The sequence below is a fragment of the Rhinopithecus roxellana genome, chromosome 1 (assembly GCF_007565055.1).
Source record: "Rhinopithecus roxellana isolate Shanxi Qingling chromosome 1, ASM756505v1, whole genome shotgun sequence".
Taxonomy (NCBI): domain Eukaryota; kingdom Metazoa; phylum Chordata; class Mammalia; order Primates; family Cercopithecidae; genus Rhinopithecus; species Rhinopithecus roxellana.
The window spans coordinates 128,762,251-128,786,368 of record NC_044549.1 but is presented as its reverse complement, the minus strand read 5'-3'; the positions used below and the strand labels follow the sequence as shown (position 1 = coordinate 128,786,368).

Genomic DNA, 24,118 nt, shown 5'->3' with positions numbered 1-24,118 from the left:
GGGGCTCAGCTTTAGTCCTGAATTGCAGAGCTATGAAATGAAGATATTATAGGCAACTTGGTCAGCTAGAGGCTCACCCAGCTGCACTTGCTGCTCTGTTCCTCTCTCTGGAATAGTCTGAAAGAAGTGTAATCTTTGAGATCTGTAATCTCGAAGTAGTATTGTCACACCACCAGTGTGACTAGTAAATGCTTAATGTCACCATTTGTGCTTCTACTAGTTTTAGTCTTCCCTACCTCATGTATGGAAGTGAGTTCACTTGGTAAATAGGTAGAGAATGCAGTAACTGGGTCAGATGAAGGTATATACAACCATCAGTTTCACATTAAGCCTTTACACATATGTCCTACTCTGATCAAATGGGAGATTTGCCTAACACACCCAGAACTTTCTTTCATTTGTATTTTTTTTTTTTTTTTTTTTTTGAGACGGAGTCTTGCTCTGTCACCCAGGCTGGAGTGCAGTGGCTGGATCTCAGCTCACTGCAAGCTCCGCCTCCCAGGTTTACGCCATTCTCCTGCCTCAGCCTCCTGAGTAGCTGGGACTACAGGCGCCCACCACCTCGTCGGGCTAGTTTTTTTTTTTTGTATTTTTTAGTAGAGATGGGGTTTCACTGTGTTAGCCAGGATGGTCTCGATCTCCTGACCTCGTGATCCGCCCGTCTCGGCCTCCCAAAGTGCTGGGATTACAGGCTTGAGCCACCGCGCCCGGCCTCATTTGTATTTTTAATCAAGCTGTTCTCCAAGCCATAAACTCTCTCTAGGTCTTTCCACCTGCTCTTTATTCTCAAGAATGGGACATCAAAATCTCATGCATTCTTCAGGGACAAGTCAACACCTTCCAAGGTTTCTTCCCACTGGCCTAACTCTTACGTGTGCGATATTACAAAGTTCATTATCTTTGGTGTCAGAGACAAATCCTCACTCCTCCTTTTGCTCCTTAGGGTCAGAACCTCAGTTTTCCATCTCTGTAAATTGGGATAAAAATATTTACCTTATCTGGTTATTTTGATTGTTAAATAAGATATACTGATGGAAGCCACCCCCACAACAGGTCAGTATTTTTTCCTCTCTCCCTTCTTTCTTTCCTCTCACCCTTCCTTCCCCAATTCTCTTAGCATTTTTAAACCTAATTTGTTGAAAAGACAGAATTCTTCTTTGAAGTTTGTGGCCCTTTGCCTGGTTGAGTATAAGGTTCTTGCAGGCAGATATTATGTCTGTGTGTCCTCACAGCAGTATTTTTAATGTAGTAATAATGTAGTAAATGTCTGTCAAATGAATATATTTCAGGCACTAATGGATACAAGATAACGTGAATAGAGAGGACTTTGGGGCTGGTCTAGAAGGCATGGCACATCTGTTGGGCAGTCTGGAGCAGAAACCAAAGTGATATGTTGATATTAACGTGGAGCCCAATGTTTCTGAATGGCAAGAGATTTCTGAACTCCAGCTTGTTGACTTACAGAGTCATCCATCCCCAGGAGGACCAGCAATGGGATGGTGGTCATCCCTCCATGGACCCATTCCTGTAGAGACACAAAGCCATCCCGGTCGTAGTCCATCCCTTGCAGCATCTCCTTCAATATCTGTGGAATCCGAAGAGCAATTATTGTCCACTTTCATCATCAACCTGTCTACTTGCCTTCTGCCTCTGCTGTCTTGTTGGTCTTGCATTATCTGGTTTGTGTTTTACCCTTTCCCCTCCCCTTAAGTGTGAATAGAGCAGATTGGGAGTGAGGAGGTCGGGCTTCCAGGTCTGGCTCTGCCCTTGGGCCTTGGGTCAGTCACCCTGACTCTGTGGGCTCTGGTTTGCTTATCTGTAAAAATGGAAACAATATTGTTGTGTTTGCAACACTGTAGCAGGGATTAGAGAAAATGAATGTAAAGTGAATAATAAAATACCTGACACATAGGAGCCCCCAAATGTAATTATTATAATTCATGTTATCTGGTGATTGAGGAAAATCTCTACAATTCTTTCTAACAGAAATCTCTACAGTTCTCTCTAAATTCTTTGATTGATGAATTTCTGTTATAACATTTTAGCACTGGTGAAAAGATTAGCATGGTTATTTCAGTTATGTCTGCACATTTTCCTGATGCCTACATTTTTCCTATCAGAGAGGTAGGAGGTAAAGTGCAGGACTCCAAAGAAGCTGCCTATAAGAAGATGAGTCTGGGAGCACCTGCAGAGTAAACACTCATTCATGTCCTGAGTGTGTCCCCCTCCCATCTCGGAAGCTCACTCCAAAGCCACCCCATCCTTACAGAAACTCACAGGCCTCAGCTCTGTGGGATCCCACTCCAGGTACTGGGCAATATGCAGCATTTGGTTGACAATGCAATCCATCTCCTAGAAAATAGCAAAGGGAGAAAATATCAAAAGGAGACAACCAAAAGTGTGTCCTTAAGAGCTGAACTCAAAATTAAGCCCAGTGGGAAGAGGGACAGGGCAGGGCAAGAGAAGAAGCTGGTGCAGTAACTGGCATTTTGTGAGGAGCTCAGTTTATTTCTGTCTCGACCACAAAGCTCACGAGAAGCACAGAGCATGCATAAGCTGGAGGTATGCAAACAGCTCATGAACACTGACTTTCTCCTGGACCCACCTTCCTTCCCTTATTCTGTGCTTTAACTTGGAACGCATAGAAACCACTCCTGTTTTTATCCCTCTTTGTGATTATCACTTCCACAAATACTTACAAAGCAAGGCAGGTTTCTCCTGTCACTTCTTATCACTCATCCCCACAGCTTTAGCAACTTGGGATCCATCTCCCGACTCAAGGCCAGCTTCTCTTGCATGGAGGGTTACTGTGGGTGTCTTAGCTCAGGTACCATGATCTTGATTCCTTTTGTTATCTCCTCTGTTTCCTTTTTACCATGGTCCAGCCCTTAGCCCAGGAGTCCGTGAACAGGAAACTCATGAGAAATATGTTTACTTGATGAATAAGCCCTTTGGTACTGAGGCCAGGCTCCATCTAAAACCTCACAGAATTGTTGGCTGCCAATGAGTCAGTGTTCTGAGAGCCCCGCTGAAACATACCAGACTGCAAAGGCATTTGGTATCAACGTTAGCACCACTTAGGCACCAGTTAAGATGTTCATAGAAAGATTGCTTTGGGAGGACATGTTGTAGACTGAAGCAAGGTTCAAAAGTGTTACCTCCACCAGATAGAATGCTGGGTCAAAATAGCAAGCTAAAACCAAGCAGGGATTTTAAAAAATTATATTTCATTTAAATTAAGAAACAATCCATTGTAAAACTACAGGATAGGCCAGTAGATGAGGGTAAGAAAGGGGCACAAAGGTGGGGAGAGGTTTCGGCAGAAGTTCCAATAGAAAAGAACTTGTGAATCTGGTTGGGTCCAAGATTTAATGAGAAAATGTAATTCAGGAACCAAGAATTGGACTCAGTCTTGGGCTATGTAAATAGAAGCAGAGTTGGCAGATTTCAAAAAGAAAAAGTTCTCCTGAGGTCTTCCTGGTCAGGCCACGTTTGGACACTTAAAGAGTCATAGGGGATGGATTCTGTTCTGTGCCACATTTCAGGAATGGCATTGACAAACCAGAGCTTGTCCAAAGTGGATATTTAAGCCCGCCTTATGAGAATCAGCATAGGAATAGGGAAATTTTAGCTTGGAGAAGATTTTAGGGGAGATGTGATAGCACCTTCAAATACTCGAAGGTCTATTGTATGGGATAGGTATTCCACTTGTCCTGGCCAGGTACGGGGGACAGAAGGAAGCAGAAGGATGTAGGGAAGGGAGGAATTGAGGACTGGCTATTTTGGCCTCCCTGCTGGGTTGAGGGAGAAGGGGAGCAGAAGCAGGTTTTGAGTTGAAAATGATTCCCCAGCAGACAGAGGAGTGCCTGTTTTTGGGAAGGAAGCCCTCTCCTAGCCTCACCTCCAGCAGTGGAATGGCTGTCTTAAGGTAGTGGATGACCTCCCCATTACTGGGAGTCCATATGCCAGGGATTCCAGGTGGAAGGTTGAATCAGATAACTCTTTTGAGATATGCTTCAGTCCACCAATATTACCTTTAAAATGTATCTGGAATTTAACAACTTCTTACCACCTGCAATGATTCTGCCCTGCACAAGTCTACCACCATTTCACGCCTTGATTATTTCAATGGCCTCCTAACCAGTATCCCTGCTTGCATTCCCTCTGTCACCCAGGTTGGAGTGCAGTGGCACAATCTCAGCTTACAGCAACCTCTACCTCCCAGGTTCAAGTGATTCTCTGACCTCAGCCTCCTGTGTAGCTGGGACTACAGGCACCTGCCACCATGCTTGGCTAATTTATTTTGTATTTTTAGTAGAGACAGGGTTTTGCCATGTTGGCTAGGCTGGTCTCAAACTCCTGACCTCAAGTCATCTGCCTGCCTCAGCCTCCCAAAGTGCTGGGATTATAGGCGTGAGCCGCCACACCCGGAGTAGAGTGATTCTGTTAAAACATAAGTCAATCACATCACTCCTCTCCTCAAAATCGTCAATGATTCTCCATTTCTCTGGAGTAAAAGATAAACACTTTTTTTTTTTGAGATAGAGTCTCCCTCTGTCACCCAGGTTGGAGTAAGTGACATGATGTTGCCTCACTGCAACCTCCAACTCCAGGGTTCAAGCAATTCTCTTGCCTCAGCCTCCGGAGTAGCTGGGACTACAGGCGTGCACCACCACTCCCGGCTAATTTTTGTATTTTTAGTACAGACGGAGTTTCACCATATTGGTCAGGCTGGTCTCGAACTCCTGACCTTGTGATCCACCCGCCTCGGCCTCCCAAAGTGCTGGGATTACAGGCGTGAGCCACACACCTGGCTAAAGATAAACACTTTTAATCACCTGTAAAATTTAACATGCTTTGCAAACTCCCCACTCCCCTACCCCCATCCCATGACTTCTCTAATCTCATTCCCTCGCTCTGATCTCAGCTGTTTACTCATTCTGCTCCATTCACACTGGCCTGGAGTGAATCTTCTAACATCGTAGGCACCCTCAGGATCCTCACACTCACTGTTCTTTCTCCTGGAAGGCTCTTCCCCTAGACTTACTCCTTCACCTCCTTCATGCCTCTGTTCAGATGCCCCATCCTAGAAAGGCATTCCTTGGCCACCCTCACTAAAGCTGCAACTTCTTCCAACACTTCCCCTCCTTTATTTTTATTCTTAGCACCCATCTCTACCTGACACATGTTTTTACTATGCTGCTTAGTGTCTGTGCTTGGACTAGAATGAAAACTTCATGAGGGCATGGAAGTTTGTCAGTTGGCTACACTGCCATACCCCCAGTGCTTAGAAGAGTGCCTGACGTAATGCAGACACTCAGTAAATATGTGATGACCAAATGCTTGAGAATCTGTGATCCTCTGGATGTTCCCGCAGATGACCCAAGCCACAGCACTGCAATGTGGCTGAAGGGCCACAATGCTTCCCACAGAGACACCCTGGGGTTTAGAGGGAATTGGGATGATTCAGTTGGTCTAGTGGACTTGTTCCCTTCCTTCCTTCCTCTGGTCTGACTCAACCCCTTGCATCTCAACCTCAGGGTCTTCCTGTTAATGAGCCCTATCTCTGACATTGACAGTCAGGATCACATGGCCTATCTGACTCTGTGTGCCTTCTTCTCTTTCCATCCTTCCTTTTACTCCATGAGCCTTGACTGATCCTTGCCTATTCCTGAAGGGGTAAGGGTGAGTCTCAGGCTTTCTCAGGTGCAACAGGATGGGAACATGACCTGACATTAGAGCAGACAGAACCAGACTCCTAGGCTAGTGCCCTGGAGTAGGAAAAGCAGCCAAGGGTGATGCCAAAGCACATCAGCAGTGACCAGCAGCCTCCTTCTTCTCACATCAGCAGTGACCAGCAGCCTCCTTTCTCGTGCCCTTTTCCCCTAGTCTTTTTGCCTCCCCTGCCCTCTCCTCTTGGCCTCAGGACTCCTGCAGGAAATTGCAGGAGGACCTTGTGAACTGAACGGGAATTTAAACTAGGTGACATGCTAAAGCATCCCTCCATCCTGAGATTTGATGATCCCAGGCTTCGAGAGTGAAAAGGTAAGTTGGCATTCACGCTCTGCAAGGCTGGCCCTTAGGAAATAGCAGGTGGAGAGGTCCTAGTCGGATTTCCTCAGCCTGCATCGAGACATTGTTATTACTATAAAGACAGAACTGAACATTTTCAGATTCTTCCTCTGCTTGCTCCCTGCTCCCCCAGCCTTTCTCAGGTCCGTGAGGGATATTTAGAGTGAGAACTTACCGCTTGGTCCAGGAGACCGTTCTCATCTGAATCATAGAGGCGAAACATGACTGTAAGAAACACAGAGGTAAGCCTTGAGGTGTCCTTTAAGAAGCAGGGATGGCTGAAGTTTTGATGCTGCCAAGTTTTTAGATTAGTTCTGTCACCACTGTGACAAAGGCTGTGGCAGCCAGCTGTTCCTCCCTCTGAGTGCAGAGTCTGACTTCCTTAAGGAGAGACTGGGCCAAGGAAGGAGAACCACCTGGCTTCTGGACCTGTCTAAGCAATATTTATGTGGCTGATGAAGTCCAGGTCATGAGTGTGATTCCCTGGGGAGCATGAACACCTTTCAGTGTCACTAGAACACAACCTAAAGCAAATGCCCAGCTGGGGGTGGGGCAGTGGCACCAGCATTTTGCTTCTATTGAGCATAGAAAGTGTAGAGTTAGGCAGATTTAAATCCTAGGGCTGCCCTGCCACTTCTGGGGGGTGCCCAATAAGTTATTTAACTTATTTGAGCTCAGCTTCCTTATCTATAAAGTGGAGATAATAATAGCTGGTTTCTCCTAGGATTATTATGAAGATTAATGTGTAACTGATAGGCCAAATCACTGGGCTTAGAACATAGAAAACACCCAACAGATGTCACTAATTTTTATTTTCCTTTTAAAATGAACATTTATATATAGCATTTAACATATACAAGGTATTGTCCTACATACTTTCTCATTATTGCTTAATCCTTAATAATGCTATGAGGTAGTCGTTACAGAAGCCATTTTTTCCTTTTTCTAAAAGGTATTTGGAAACATGCTATTCAGAAACATCTTCAATCATGTTCTAACTGCAGGGAGGTGATGTAGGATAAGGAAGTTCTGGGAGAAAATTTTGGACAAGGAACTACACGTTTACTTATGGGACCTGGAAACCTATATTTTACTCAACCAAAAGACAAAGATGCTGTCTGTGGTCTCATAAGTCGGGATGCTAGGAAGCAGAGATAAGCATTTCTTCATTTTCCTGCTTTTTTTTTTTTTTGGGTTGGAGTGTCGCTCTTGTCGCCCAGGCTGGAGCGTAATGGCGCGATCTTGGCTCACTGCAATCTCTGCCTCCCTGGTTCAAGTGATTCTCCTGCCTCACCCTCCCGAGTAGCTGGGATTACAAGCATGTATCACCACGCCCGGCTAATTTTGTACTTTTGGTAGAGACGGGATTTCTCCATGTTGGTCAGGCTGGTCTCAAATTCCTGACCTCAGGTGATCCGCCCGCCTCAGCCTTCCAAAGTGCTGGGATTACAGGCATGAGCCTCTGTGCTCCCTGGCCTTTCCTGCTATTCTTTAAAACCCTTCATCATGCCTGCTTTCTCTGTGAAGCACCCATTCGGTGCAACACCTCGGGGCAGGTATCAGCCCGGTCCCCTTATTTCTGCTAAGTTGCCCTTGTGTCATCATTTCCTCCTAGATGTTTTAATGTCTCTGTACCTTGTGTTTTTTTCAGGGGTGCATCGCTGGTCGAAATCAAAGTCCTTTAAAGGTAGGGTCATGGGCTTGTGATTCTTTGTGATTCGTCAGGAGGTCCCAGTCTGAGGCATGTATCATATGCTGATGACTCACCCAGCAGATGGTTGAATGACATAAACAGACCTTTTCTGCTAGCATTATTCCAGGTCTCTGGGCCTAGGCGACTCTCCAACGCTGACCTCTGTCTGGTCCTACTGTGCATGAACAATAGAACTAGAAAGGCCTGAGTAAGCATCCTAATTTTAGCAGTGTAACCTTGGACAAGTCTTTTAACCCTCTTGTGCCTTCCTTCTAGGTTACAGTGAGGTTAAAATGAGAAGGCATTCAAAGTGCTGAGCAAATATAAGGTGTTTATTAATGATAGTTGTTCTTGTTATTATTGCATTGGCAATAGGTGTGGGACTTCAGTCTATTATTTCCAAAAAATACATCCTTGGTTTTTACAAAGAAAAGTTTAACTTGTTTTCCATACTTAAAGTTAAGGAAGGATATAAATTGATACGGTTTAGTAAAAAGCAAACCAAAATGAAAACTCTATATGACCAAATTTCTGCAACAAAAGACTTGCAGGCCGGGCATGGTGGCTCACACCTCTAATCCCAGCACTTTGGGAGGCTGACGCAGGTGGATCATCTGAGGTCAGGAGTTCGAGACCAGCCTGACCAACATGGTGAGGCCCCGTCTCTACCAAAAATACAAAAATTAGCTGGGCATGGCGGCGGGCACCTGTAATTCCAGCTACTCAGGAGGCTGAGGCAGGAGAATCGGTTGAACCTGGGAGGCAGAGTTGCTGTGAGCAGAGATCACGCCACTGCATTCCAGCCCGGGCGACAAGAGTGAAACTCCGTCTCAAAAAAAAAAAAAAATTTGCAAGGAAAAAATTAGCAAAAGATGGAGAGGGATCCGAAAGATTAAAAGAGAGTGAAGACACATAATAACCAGTGGTGATGTATGAATTTTACTTGGATCCTGATTCAAACAAACAGTTAAAAATATCTAAGATAATTGGAAAAATGTGAATACTATTTGATAATAGTAAAAGGAATCATTTTCTTTGGCTGTGATGATGGTATTGAGGTTATATTAAAGAAGAAGAGTCTGTGAATTTAGAAGCATGTACTGAAATATTTACAGATAAAACTATATGATGCCTGGAATTTGCTTCAAAATACTCTGAGGCAGAGGGAATGGGTGGGAGGTATAAACACAACAGGACTGACCATGAGTTGATCATTGTTGAAGCTGGGTGATGGGGCCATGGACGTTCACTGTGCTCTCTACTTTTATCTTTGAAATGTTCTATAATAACAAGTTTTAACGTTTCTTTGCATGGCCATTATAAGACTCAGTTGGAGAGTCATTAATATAAAACAATCTGTCACCTACTCTTTGGTAGTTACCAATAAATACAGTGCCTGAAATTCAAAATCCAGCTAAATGCTGGAAATAATGTGATGTTTCACTTTTAACATTAGCTAGAAGAAAACGGCAATCTGCTACATTTGCCACCAAACTAGCACTTAAGGCTTGCAATTGTTAACACTTCGAACCTATGGGAGAGATTTTAAGCTCAGCTAATGAGCAAACTGTTTCATTTTGTTTTTGGCAAGAGTTAACCTTTGGCAGACTTCCCTTGCTTATGTTTAAGTTTTGTTGACTAGTCTTATTATTAACTTGAATTTTGACTTTGGCTATAACGTACATTTTTTTTTTTTTTTTTTTGCCTTGCTGTCTACTTAAGTTCCCAAGAGAAGTAATGACAATACAAATTTGTTAACAAGGTCCTATCATCTCCTATTTTTTAAAAGTATGTCTGTAGGCTCACAGAAGCCAGAGAAACCATCCCTGGACTGAATCATCTACAAGACTGCAGGCTGTTTCAGCCACTGTGAACTTTCTGCCCCCAGCTCTTACTCTCCTCCTGAAGACGTGTTTTTAAAACCTACTTTAGTAGCACCACCAAACCGAGCTCAACTCCTTTAATTAACTGGCCTCCTCGTTCTCTAGAGGCCAGTAATCTTGGGGTGGGGCGTAGGTAGAGAAATGGACAAAGCCTTATCAAGACAGAGATTGATGAGATCTCAAGAAAAGAATATTTCCTCATAAACAGTTGCCTGGGCACGGAATAGGGGGAAGGAGAACAGATGTTGAATATCTTTCTTTAAAAAATCTATTAAGAGGAGGTAGCAGTTTTCTGAGTAAAGGCTTTCAGGAAGTCCTGCCAGCAAAGCAAGGAAGTCTTGACTGCTTGATGGAACCCCTTCCCCTTTCCAGATTCTGGTTCTCAATGCCTGGGTTTCAGATGCCTTTCCCACATGATACACAACTGGTACTATGTCCCAGGGTGGATTCTAGGAGTTGTTCATATCACTGCTGGTAACAGGACAAAGAAACCTCCCCAAAGACGCAGGACCTATATCCGTGATACCAGCTCAATCTCCAGTGTGTTCAGGAATAATGGACAGAACCCCAGATCTTTCTCTAGGAAAAAGATGAAGCCCCTTGACAGGGTGAGCACTTACACTCCAGCTTATCCTGAGGCCTCCCCGTCTCCAGCAGGGACAGGTAGCACACAACATCCTTCAGGTACACCACAGGGGATTCCGAGCTTGAAGACCGAGGGACGGGGGGTTCCGGGGGGTTTGCAGCCACTTGGTCTTCAGTTGGTGCTTGCTTCTTAGCCATATTTGATTCTGTGATAGGCAAAATGAAAACATCCAAGGGCATTTTCTGTTTAGTAAATATGAACCCCTCTTTGTTACCCCATCCTTTTCATGGCAGAGGCAAGAATTTTGTAGCAGTGTCTTCAAAAGCTTTGGTTACATAGATGTGATCAAATTAGTGGCCCTAGAAATCCAACTTGTGGAGTTCATATTCTCCAAAGGGATTCCATGCTGACCCCTTTAAGAGTCTATTTCCTTGCAGGAAATTCATCTATACTCTGAATATTCAGAAAAGATGATGGTGATTATTGGTAATATCAATAATTAACAGATAAATGTCATATGGCCTACATTTTTGGGAACACACTCAACTTGTAGAAGTAATTTTGGCTGGGATTTCAAAATGGTAAATGGCCAACAGTCATTTCTTAACAGACCTTGCAGTTTTCTTTTCAAACACATTTAAACACACATAAAGGATGAATATTCAAAAGAGAAAACTGGGATTGATAATCAACGAATCTCCAGAAACTAGGAAGAACTGAAACTAACTGCAAGTCTAATCATTTGGATGAAGAAAATGCAGAAAGTGGATTATTGTACCACAAGAATGGGGTAAGTTTTCCCTTTAAAATTTCTGCTTTCTAAGATAGGAAAACACTTTGTCTCTTCCACACTTTGTCCTCTGGTTCAGAAATATAAGATCTATTACTAACAAGAAAATGGGGCACCCCTATTTTCCTGTGTGAATTCTACTTTTTGAAACTCTTTGAGTGCTGTCTTCCCTTTCTACCTCCATGCTCATCAGAAATGATCTCTTAATATCTGCTAGGAGTGTACAACTCACAGAAAACAACTAACCAGGGAACAAAGGGAAGGAGGGCAGTGGAAAATCCAATATTTTAGGTGTTGTAATATTATACCACCAAGTAACAAAGTACTGAAGGTAGAGGCAGTGGGAGAGACAGCCTTGATAGTAATGTCTGTTGAGGAAGGCAATGTTACCTGTACACTCTTCATTCGGAGAAACAAACAACCAAGCAATGGAAGCAAACATTCCATTTTAGGCAAGCAGGGCTGTGCTAGATGAAAGCCTTCCAGGTTCCAGGCATTCGGTTGTGGGTCTGAGAAGGGAGTTAACAATCATCCAGATGGACAATAGGAGAGACCAAAGGTCACCGACACACTTTGCATATTACAAAGGGCCTCATGAAGAAACCAAGATGGAGCCTATGAAACGCAACCACAAAGTAAGGAAAGAAAGCTTCATCCTGAGGTCTCAGAAGACCAGATTTTCAAAAGTAATTTTCTGCTGGACAAGACCCTTAGCAGGATGCAAGAAGATATCACCTTTATTAAACAAAAGCAGAAAGCCTCAGGGTTCTACAAGTAGATATGAAAATACAATAGGATGAGATAAAGATAAGGATAGTGTGAGATGGGGAGGTTGTAATAAAATTACATATTTAATGAAGTATTAAGATTGTCACTGGAGGAAAACATGGGAACAGGACTTTGTACTGTGTGGTCCATTATACCCAAAGTTATTGCTAGGTCCTCAGATTATTCATCAATTAAAACACGATCAATAACTTCTACTTGACTAAATGGATTGACAGAGACCAGATTTACCCTCTCACCTAAAACAGTGACAGAACTGGACAAAATGTATGAAACAATGGTTCATAGGACATTACATTATCAGGGAGGACCAAACACTGATCTCTGAGAAGATGAGACGACTCCTACAACTGCCACATCAGACTGTTTGGAAAGAGCTTCTAGGCTGCAGCACAGAGAGGGGAAGCTAGGCCAACCCTGGCAGTCTCTCTGAGTGGAGGTGAAGCTGGAATCTGGAACCCATGGTGGCTAGAGTTCACAGAGCAGGCACTGGAGAGGAGGGGATGCACAGAGCTAGCTCTGAATATGTGTAGAAGGTCCCCTTTCAGTAACAGCAGAGAGTTCCCTTCAGTTATTCAGTTGAGTAGAATTAGCACACTTGTGGAAGGAAAACACCTAAGGCTGGGGAAAGAACTAGGATTAGAGGGAATAATCCCTGGAATGCAAAAAGAACCAGGAGTGATGCCTATTCCCACCAACCAGGGTAGAAAACCCCCGTGATTCATGAATCATCGATAGAGTATTCAGAAGCATTGTTTCTCAGTAGTGAGAAAATGCCTTTCTGGTCCTGTCCAGTGAAGCTTAAAAGATAGATTCAAAAAGATCAGACTGTTTCCAAGTAACCTAACTGTACCTAAAAACAAAGCTCAGGAGTATTTGTAGGAATGTGAAAATCCAGAACTCAACATTTAGTGAAGAGGTACCATAAATTCTATACAAATTCTTCCAGAAAATTTAAGAAGAGGGAATCCTACGCAACCCATTTTTGAGGCCAGCATTACTCTAAAGCCAAAAACAGACAATGACATGACAAGACATGAATATGCAAATCAATATCCCTCATGAACACAGAGGCAAACGTTCTTAATATTTTAGCAAATTGAGCCTCATAATACCTAAAAAGAAATTAAATAAGACCAAATAAACAAACAATTAAGAACATGAAAAGACACTCAACATCATTAAAGCACAAGAATATTTATAACACTTTTATTTATAATAATCATTAACTGGAAGCAATCTAAATGTCCATCAGTAGGTTAACAGATGAACAAATCGTGGAATATCTATATATTAAAACACTAATCAGCAACTAAAATATGTGAACTGTTGATACATACAAAACGGATAAATCTCGAAATTATTATGTGGAGTGGAAAAAGGCAGACCCAAGAGTAGATAGTGTATGATTCCATGTATATAAAATCTAGACAATGCAATCTAATATATATGGCAGAAAGCAGATCAGTAGTTGTATGGGGATGAAGCATGGGTGGGTAAAGAGGGTGGAAAAAAGGGATTACAAAGAAAACTTTTAGAGATTATGGGTATGTTCATTATATTAATTGTGGTACTAGTTTTACAGGTATATACATATGTCAAAACTTATTAATTAATTAATTATACACTTAAAACATGCAATTTATGCCAATTTATACCTCAATCCTTGGATCTTTAACCATTTCTCTAGTTTTCACTGAAGTCTGCTGCTCACTCCTGTCATAGAGATGCAGGGGTCCGGGAAGACTGAGAGGCACTGCCATTGTCCCATTATGAATGACAGTGTCCTTCCTCTTCATTCTGCCTTATATGAACTACCCTTAACCTATGGCCATCTGAGTATGTCCCTCAGGTACCACCTGTATAAAAGGCCAACACCTTCTTCCAGATCGCAGAGGTTCTGTCCTGGTGCCATGTCCTAAACCCTTTCATATGAGGGCTCTTGGGCAGACCTGACTTGTTCCACTTTCTCTCTTGGTATCTGTGTTACTTGTTCCCTTCCAGTTGGGCAGTGTGGCATAGTGGGAAGAGCACCAGGCCAGGCAGCAGAAGACTGTGATTCCAGCACTGAGTTTGTGTTCAATTGTGTGTGATTTAACACACAAAGTATGTGTGTGTGGTTTAACACAAGCAGACTTACTCCACCATACTCAACCTCAGTTTTCTCATCTGTTTAAAGAGGGGATTGCATTAAAACTAATGTTTACCCAAAGTCTTGAATTACAGAAATCATTCAAGTAAATGACTTAACTAAGTGAAGAACAAAACTGGGTCCCAAGGCCGGGCACGGTGGCTCATGCCTGCAATCCCAGCACTTTGGGAGGCCGAGGTGGGTGGATTTCCCGAGGTCAGGAGTTGGAGACCAGCCTGGCCAACATGGTGAAACCCCACCTCTACTAAAAATACAAAAATTAGCTGGACACGGTGGCGGGTGCCTGTAATCCCAGCTACTCAGGAGGCTGAGGCAGGAGAATCGCTTGAACCCAGGAGGCAGAGGTTGGGAGGCAGAGGTTGCAGTGAACTGAGATTGTTCCACTGCATTCCAGCCTGGGCAACAGAGCGAGACTCCATCTCAAAAAAAAAAAAAAAAGAGAAGAGGAAGAAGAAACTGGGTCCCAGATTATCTATACAATACAGTCTGATCCCAATTCTGTAAAAAATTTATAGAAAAATCTACAAGGAGATTACACAAACACACACACACACACACACACACACACACACACACGTAATTGCATTGGTGAAATTATGGGTGATTTTATTGTGCTTTTTAAAAAACACACTTTTTAGAGCACTGTAAAATTCAGAGTAAAACTAGAAGAGGGTCCAGAGATTTTTCACACACCCCGCTTCCCTACACATGCATAGCCTACCATGCCTCACTCCCCGACCAGAGTGGTACATTTGTTACAGCTGATGAATAAATCAACACATCATTATCACCTGAAGTCTATAGTTTGCATTAGGGTTCACTCTTGGTGTTCTACATTCTGTGGGTTTGGGCAAATGTACAATGACATGCATTCACCATTATAGTATACAGAGTAGTTTCACTGCCCTAAAAGTCCTCAGTGCTTTGCCTATTCATCCTTCCCTTCCCCTGACCCTTGACACCACTGATCTTTGTTGTTTCTTTATTTTTTTGTGTCCTTCAAATTTCTTACAATGTGAGTATATTACTTGTATAATTTGGAAAAACTAACACAAAATATTAGGAGACTTTCCTTGAGATTTCAATATTCCAAGTTGCTGAAACTTCTCAACAGCCCGAGAAAATAATGAAACACCAGGACACTGAAGTTCTCCTTATTCATCTCAGTTAGTCCTGGGCCTTCATGAAGGGAAGGGTGGGCTCAGCCTTTCCTGAGCTGACATTCTGACAGTGATAGATTACTCAGGCCTCTGAGCCAAAGTCTGGACCCTGAAAGCCCCGCTCTGTTGTCTTTATGGGCAAAACACATGCCTGCCCGGCTCTGGGAATGAAGTGGGCTTTGCTAGATCTGAGCTTGGAGACTGATCTGATAGGCCTAGATAGGCCACATGAAATAAGAATCTAAGCTCTTCCCCTGGCTTCCACCTGGACTACAGGAAAAGGTTGGTCTTTTCAGCAGATGGCCTGATCGAAAGTGAGTCCAGGACTTGGCTCTTCCTTGCTGGCAGAGGCCCCTTTCTGTGGTGACCGCCTGGCCCTATAATTCTTGTTCCTGGTGAACAGGGACATCTAATTAAGACATCTGTGGAAGAGGGCCTAGCAGGAAAAGGTTTTTTTCCCCTTAAATCTCAAGTGTCAAAAGAAGATGAAAAAAATGCTATATAACTCCTTGGGCTAAGAGTCAGATAATTGCCCTTTCATGATTTTACTACAGGGGGCTGATTTTTCCCATACACAAGGAAAATGGTACATCACAAAATCACTTCTCCAGGAGGAAATCTCTGGAAGTTTCTCTTTTAGACCCAGAATGATACAACTATTGCAAATATACATGGAGGTCAAATAAGTCAGTTAATTTCCATTATCATCATTGATCATCTTTTCTCAAATATCACATGACATATCCCCAATAAATTCTTCCTTGGTAGCTCAGAAACATTAGCCACTAAAACACATCCTGCCCAGACAATTTGGAACGTCAATGAATGAATTGTATCTTTTTCCAGGTTCCTCTTGAAATTCCAGATAAAATAAATCCCATCTCTACTAAAAATAGAAAAATTAGCCTGGCGTGGTGGCATGCACCTATAATCCCAGCTACTTGGGAGGCTGAGACAGGAGAATCGCTTGAACTTGGAAGGCAGAGGTTGTGGTGAGCTGAGATTGCACCATTGCACTCCAGCCTGGGCAACAAGAGCGAAACTCCGTCTCAAAGGAAAAAAAAGAAAAGTCTCTAGGTAAAGAATTTGGGGCAGGATGCTTTTCACCACTGAGTTTCTCGCTGGGAGTTTAAAATCTCAGAGCTACTAGTTTCACCCTTTCCTCCCTAGTATGAGAATGATTTATGCCAGAATATGCCTCCTGTAGTCCTTAGAAGATGTAGGAGTTATCTGTGCCTTACATCCATTTCACCAAGTGGCTCTGGACTAGCATGGCTGAGTGGCGTGCTGGGCAGGGCGTGGATGAGCCAGCACTTTTGTGGAGTCCTGCCCTGCTGCTGCTGTCCCTGAAACCATTGGGAAGGCACAGCTGCTCCTAGTCCTTGCTTTCTGGTGCTCTGTGCGCAGCCTGGAGTTTGCTGAGCTTATGATCCAGCGGTAACTGTTTTTCCCCAACCATGCTCTGCTTTCCATCTATCATGAACTGTTTATCCCACCAGGCCTTTAGTTAAACACTGAAAACTTGATAATCCTTCCAGTTTCTGTTTTTGCTGTGACAGGAAAAAAGATTAGAACTACATTGAAGAAACTCTCTCATTCCAGGTCCCTGTTGCAATTAGTTCCCCTTCTCTTAGCTGTAGTATCTCTAGTCTATCTTGTTTTATATATATTTAAAATATATATTTAAAATATAGGCCAGGCGGGGTGGCTTATGCCTGTAATCCCAGCACTTTGGGAGGCTGAGGCGGGCAGATCATGCGACTGAGACCAGTCAGGAGATTGAGACCATCCTGGCCAACATGGTGAAACCCTGTCTCTACTAAAAAATACCAAAAATTAGCCGGGTGTGGTGGCACGGGCCTGTAGTCCCAGCTACTTGAGAGGCTGAGGCTGGAGAATCACTTGAACCTGGGAGGCGGAGGTTGCAGTGAGCTGAGATCGCACCACTGCACTCCAGCCTGGTGACAGAGCGAGACTTTATCTCAAAATAATAATAATAATAATAATAATAATAATAATAATAATAAAACTGCATTCTTTTTCCCCTGGGCACATCCCAAGAGCTGGAATTCACCTTTGGATATCTATAAAGCTTTTCAATAAAATGATAATGCACAGTAGGAAAAAAAAAAAAAAGGTCTGACTCTCTGGGTCTTTGTATTGAAAGCTTCAGGAGCAACCTGGGAGAAAGAGAGCCCATGAGAGACCTTTCATGAGAAGAGGATGCCCAGTTGACACACTTGGAGACTGAGGGTGCAGGCTGAAGGAGATAATGGCAGACCGTACTGAGTTAAGAATAGAATATACTTTTGTGCTGGGTATGGTGGCTCATGCCTGTAATCCCAGCACTTTGGGAGGCCGAGGTGGGTGGATCACTTGAGGTCAGGAGTTGGAGACCAGCCGGGCCAAGATGGCGAAACCCTGTCTCTACTAAAAAAGTACAAAAATTAGCCAGGCGTGGTGGTGCACTCTTGTAATCCCAGCTACTCAGGAGGCTGATGCACGAGAATAGCTTGAACCTGGAAGGTTGAGGCTGCAGTAAGCTGAGATTGTAGCACTGCACTCCAGCCTAGGGGACAGAGCAAGACCTTATCTAAAAAAAAAAAAAAAGGAATAAAGAATACTTCTGGAAGGTGGCCTGAATAATAAATGCTAATATTTATCAAACATTTACTGTATGCCAGGCACTATTCTAAGCATTAACATATCTAACTCACTTAACCTTCATAACAACATTTGTTATCTCACTTGGGGACACTGAGGCACAGAGACATTGTTCAAACATGCCCATGGTTACAGAACTAAATAGTGTTGGCTCTGAGAATCAAACCCAGGCAGCCTGGCTCCTTAAGCAACATGCTCTGTTGCCTGATCCAACTTGAGTTGATAGTACTCAGGACATTTATATTAAATATGAGAACAGAAATTAAGTATGGTAACCTTTACTTCTCATTTTCACAGGAGCTTCTGGCCTTGGGCCTGGCCTGCCAACAGCAGAGAGGAACGGCTTCCCATTGATAAATGTGTCAGGGAAGATTCCACATCTCTGACAGCCCAACAGTGGGCCTATGGGCAGCAGGCACCACTACAGCAGCCCCGCTGAGAGTGCAGCCTTGCTCATTCCACAGGAACCAACCACACCACCAGGACCATTGTGTCCTCTCTTGGTATAGGAAAGACTGCAGGAGTTTTGAGGTTGGATGATTCTAGATTGAATCCCTGGCTCCGCAAGTCACACCAGGGGTATATAATTTCTTAAGGCCTCAGTTCCTCATGTGTAAAGTGGTGTGATTGTGAAGCTGAAATGAAATGTGTAATGAGCAGATGCCTGGCAAATACATCTTCAAGACCATTTGAGCTGGCTTCCCTTGCTAACTTATTAGCAACTCTTCAACTTACTCAAAATAGTGTATATATGTTGTTGGAAGTCAACCAGGGCACATTTTTACCCTCTTGCTCTGTTGCTCTCCAGCTACCCACTGGTAATCTGCACCTCAGCCTTAGAGCCACAGCCACTTCTCTCTTTCTCTCTCTCTCTCTCTCTCTCTCTCTCACACACACACACACTCACTCACTTTCTCCTGAGAAGGCTCTCCAGTTTCTGGGCAGGCAGACATATCAGAGATAAACATCTAGCAAGCTGTTCCAAGTCCCGACTTGCTCTGTTCTAGGGCAAGTAAAGCAAAAACCTTTACCCAGCCTCAGAGTCCCAGAACATTCAAATGACAGGAGCCCCAGAGATGGAGGTTCTGAAGGCCACAGGAGGACCAGATCTGCATAAGATTGCACAATTATATAAGGACAGCACTATTGGTTAGGTTTCCCCACTTCTCCCCAAGGATGACATATTCCACACTTTTCCCACAAATCTTATATTCCAAAGACTTACCAGTATCAGGGGCACAGGCCTCGTCTGCTTTGGTGGCATTATCTGCATTCTGTATATTAGTATCTGAGGAACAAAAAGAAGATTTAAAGACCAGACCAGGCCTTCCAGCTTCTTGGAAGGGCAGGTACGGGACCTCCCCATGGAACCTGGTTCACCTGGGTTGTGTCTGTCTCTGGGTTACTGTCAGCTGGGTTCAGCACTCACTTATTGGGATTGACTGTGTCTCCCCCATTAAAGCGCAAGCTCCAGGAAGACAGGGATCATGGCTTCCCTCTCCTCTAACACTTCCAGGCTAGTCCCAGCCTGGACACAGAAGCTGAATGTGCTCCATCCGTGGACTGTCAGCCTTTGCTGAAGGCTCTCTTCCCCCGCCATACATTATTTTGTGTCTCCTCTTTCCCCACCCTGCTCTTTGATCTGTAGTGGCAGGAATTATGCCTCCTTTTTATTCCTCTTGCTGAGAGGTTCATCAGGGCTTCCTGTAAAGTGCTCTGAGGAAGGGCGTCCCTGTCTCTTGGTTCATATTCGCACCCACGGGGTAGTTACTATGTTCACGGGACCCTCTAGGAATGCAGTCTGTGGCTGTGGCAGGGGGTGAGAGCTGCACAAGTTCTGCCCATCTTGGGGAAAACTCTGTGTACCTGGGCTATTGGCCTCGCTGTTGCTGGCCCCCTCTGTCGGGTGGTCAGAGGTCTCCTGTCTGGGCTTCTGGCTGAAGGCCAGGAAGAGGTGAGTGCTCAGTGGCTGGGGAAGGTCCACCTCCAGGTATGCCCTCATGAACAGCTTGAAGACATCATAGCTAATTGGCTGAGAAGGAGCAAAAGAGCAAAATCAGTGGAGAGAAGCAAAGGGACAGAGAGGAAGAGAGAAGGAAAAGGAATAGAAAAGCTGGCAGGTGAGAGAAATGGAAAGGGAGGCAGCAGGACATGGAGGAGCTGATGGGGACAGGAATGAAAAGGCCAGGGAAGTGATAGAGAATGAGAGGCACAGGGTGTGGGGGATGGATGTAAGAAAGAGAAAATGCTGCGGTTGCATATTGGGGGTTGGTGGGGCACAGAACCAGGGCAGGCTCCTGTAATAAGAAATGATATTACGTAAATTTAGATAAAAAGGGAGATGTTGGAGAGTGAGCCTTGGGAGTGGAGGCCAAAGTGCAGGGCTCTGCCTTAGTCCAGGCCCGTGTGAGGGATGTGGCTCCAATGAGCGGGGACAAGGCCTGTGCTCTGGAATCCTAGTTAAGATGAAGAAGGATGTAGTTGAAAATATGATGGAAAGAAATGGTTCTTCTGTGGTATCTTGGTTTCCCTCTTGTGCCACGACGGATGTGATGCCTGAGTATTCAGGTCTCAGAAAGTAGGAAAGACCTGGAAGAGAAAAGAACAGGCTCCATCCTTCATTACTTTCATAGTCCTGATCTTCCCTGGAAAAACCCTCAAATAACAAGGGGGTGTGTGTTTCTGGCTCAGCTGCTTCTCAAAACATGTCCTTGTGAAGGTTTTAGGCACCAGGAGAAGAGCAGGAAGCCAAGGACAGAAGGTAGAACCAAGAGAGATGCCAAAAACTAGACCCTCTTCCTGCTGTGTCTCTCCTGGTACCGCCTGGCTTCTGGTCCCAGGCTGGGAGCAGCTTTGCCAGAAAGGGCTGCTGCACTCAGCAAACACTCAACAACAACAACAGTTTGCAGTGAGTCATCACTGGCTTGTGCTTTGATGGCATCAGATTCTTCATCAAATCGGCAGATGCTCCTGGAAATCATTTGAGGAAGCACTACTCCGAGATCTGCTGTGCAAGCTTTTGTGAATAATAGCAGCCATGAGAATAAAATCCCTTTGCAGGAGTCTACTTGGTGTGCCCATCAAAATGTTGGTAGCATTTAACCCCTTGTCTGTTCTGGGAGATCTGGGGGACTTCCCAGAACCAGAGACTGGCTTACATGTGTATAAACAAGTTTGGGTTCAAAATCTTGACCTTAAAAGCAAGTAATGGCCTCCTCAACCCACTGGGGGGCTGACAAATAAATTTCTGTTTAGCACCAGGCTTGACTGTTCTATCCGTCTCCTTTGCAGAGTGAAGGAAGTCTGAATCTGGTAAGAGGCTCTTACCAGATCAGGGGAACTCGAAGCAAATGGTAGACTCACATTTCTTGTGACAGCTATCCATCTCTCTGTTCCTTTTCTGTCCCCAAGTCTCTGTGTCTCTTTATTTCACACTATTTCTGTCCCTCGCTGTCTCTGTAGCTTCATCGTCTCAGAATGTCCCTTCTTCCCACATCCTTCTCCTTTCTCCTAATACACAATAACAAAATATTTTCTTCCTCCTCTCTTCTTTCTTTCTTTTTTTTTTTTTCTGAGACAGTCTCGCTCTGTCACCCAGGCTAGAGTGTAGTGGCGTCATCTCGGTTCACTGCAACCTCTACCTCCTCAAGCAAATCTCATGCCTCAGCCTCCCAAGTAGCTAGGGATTACAGGCACGTGCCACTATGCCCAGCTATTTTTGTGTTTTTAGTAGAGATGGGGTTTCACTATGTTGACCAGGCTGGTCTTGAACTACTGACCTCAAGTGCTCTGCCTGCCTTGGCTTCCCAAAGTGCTGGGATTACTGGCATGAGCCACCATGCCCAGCCCTTCCTCTCCAACTGTAACCTACCCACTATGATCCTTGATTCCATCCTCGCTGGCTCTGATTGCACCTCCAGGATTTTCTTTTCATCTACCTGCAAGTATGTTAAATGTCCCCTATTCCAAAGAAAGTGCTGTCTACCAGAGCTACTGGCCCATCCTTCTCCCCTTTCCTTTCAAATTTCTCCAAACAGACCAGATTAGCCTCCTCACCTCCCTAATCCCATTTGGATTGGATCCTAGCCCATTACCTCTGAAACTGGTTTGTTGAAGGTCACAGATATAATCATCTCTTTTTAGACTGTCTCATCTTTGGCCTCTCTGCAGCATTTCATCCTGTCTTCTTTTTGAAGCTCTCTATTTTCTATGCAGTTGTTCTGTTTTGGTTCTCTTCATTCTTTACTTTGATTGACTGAATAATATGGCACTGTTCTTCATTAATTTGTTTCTAAAGCTCTTTTTGCTTTGTCTTTTTGTATCACTTTAATTGACAAGTACTATTTTAAAAGGTAGTTTTCAGTTCCACAGTGAACTATTAATCTCTTTCAGCTAGCATCAAATGAAAACTATCAGAATAACATATTTCTGGAAAGCAGACTGTACTAAATGATCTAATAAAAAGAAAGTTTAAACAGTCTAACATAATGCTGTAAAGAACCAAAGCCAAAAGATCATGAAACAAGATCAGCATGAGATTCAGCAAACCTCATGACTGGTCTCAGACCAAGCGCATTTCCCCTCCTTTTCCAATCTGTTTCTTCTTCAGCAAATTGTGAGTGCTGAACTAGAAGATTTCAAGTTCTAAACTTCAATTAGCTTGCTCCCTGAAAACCAGCTGATCTTTCCGACTCCACAATTTCTGTTAATGCCAATGACACCATTATGCTCCCAACATTACAGGCTGATCTTTGAACTGTCAGTTGTCTGAGACTAGTTCTTGTCTCTTCCTTCTGTCCACTGTTCTTCTGCAACGTCTGTCACATCCAGACCTTTTCTATGTCCATTGTCCCTGCTGCCATCACCAAAATTTCTAGATTCTGACTTTTGTTCCATATAATTCACCTGGACCATTGCAATACCTCTCCAAAGCTTCCTTATCCCCATGTCCATCTGTTGGTCCTCCCACCTATCTTACCTATCCTTGCCCTGTTGATCTTCCTAAAGCACAACTCTGATAAGATTGCTTCTCTACTCAAAAACTTTCCATGGGGAGGGCGCAGTGGCTCATGCCTGTAATTCCAGCCCTTTGGGAGGCTGAGGCAGGTGGATCACGAGGTCAGGAGATCGAGCCCATCCTGGCTAACATGGTGAAACCCCGTCTCTACTAAAATTACAAAAAAATTAGCTGGGCATGGTGGCGGGTGCCTGTAGTCCCAGCTACTCGGGAGGCTGAGGCAGGAGAATGGCGTGAATCTGGGAGGCAGAGCTTGCAGTGAGCTGAGATGGCACCACTGCACTCCAGCCTGGGTGACAGATCGAGACTCCATCTCAAAAAAAAAAAAAAAAAAAAAAAAAAAAAAAAAAAAAAAAAAAACCACCACCACCACCACCACCAAAAAACAAACTTTCCATGGTTTCTAATTGCCCATGGAACTAAATTGAGATCAGCTGATGTACTTCTCTGTTCTTGCACTATACATTATAAAATATTTGCAAAACTAAATTGGCAAGTGGAAATTAGATGAATGTAAATAGAAAGTCTAATATGCAGTGTTCTACAGTCCAGTGGGTCATCCTGTGTACTCTCCTAGACCTTTGGAATTCATAGCCTCTGATAATCCCCTCCAACCTAGATTTGTAGTTACTTCAAGCTCTGAGACGATTCTGGCATTTTCTGCTATTATTCCCCTTGTGCATGTATGCACTCTGTCCATGCTGACCTCTGTGTTCTTTCCCAACCAACCCTCCATGCACTCTGCCCTGCATGAACTGCTTCCATCTCTACATGTTAAAAGTTCCAGTCATGCTTTAAGGCCCAACCCAGATTCCACCTTTTCCAGAAAGCCTTGTGATCTTCTGTCCCTGAATTTCCATACTTGGTACCTTGGTTCCTGTCTTGTGACACTCATATCTGCTGCTGTGCGTTGATATATAGTGGTTTGTGACACACCTTGGTTCTCTACTTGATCCAGAGCTCCTGGAAAGTAGTGAGAATGTCGTCTTTCATGTTTGAATTCCCCACACCACCTACCACAGGGTTCTTCTTAGGTATTTGAATGGATGATGAACCCTAATCAGTGCACCTCAGGAATAGCCTGGTGCCTGGCCCCTGGATGTCATCAACTGTTATGGGATCCATTCAATCTATATATAGATTGAATGGATATATATATATCTCCACTCACAATTTGCTAAAGAAGAAACAGATTGGAAAAAGGGGGGAAATATATATTATATATATATAAATATACATTTATATATATATATATAGATATAGATATATCCTGAGCCTCTTAAGTACAAGAAACAGTGCTGGGCACCAATGAATT

General features: G+C 43.8%; 1 protein-coding gene across 4 annotated transcripts in view; it reads right to left on the bottom strand.

Moving 5' to 3' along the window:
* Nucleotides 1-24,118, bottom strand: part of DGKG (diacylglycerol kinase gamma) — a 220,282-nt gene that overhangs the window by 132,600 nt on the left and 63,564 nt on the right. For all 4 annotated transcript variants that reach the window (XM_010376604.2, XM_010376605.2, XM_010376606.2 and 1 more), the window contains exons 4-9: nt 19,653-19,818; nt 19,012-19,074; nt 10,269-10,439; nt 6,248-6,297; nt 2,278-2,352; nt 1,463-1,585 (exon numbers count right to left, since the gene is read on the bottom strand). In XM_010376604.2, coding sequence (XP_010374906.1) covers nt 1,463-1,585; nt 2,278-2,352; nt 6,248-6,297; nt 10,269-10,439; nt 19,012-19,074; nt 19,653-19,818 — 648 coding nt within the window. The remainder of the gene's footprint in view (nt 1-1,462; nt 1,586-2,277; nt 2,353-6,247; nt 6,298-10,268; nt 10,440-19,011; nt 19,075-19,652; nt 19,819-24,118) is intronic.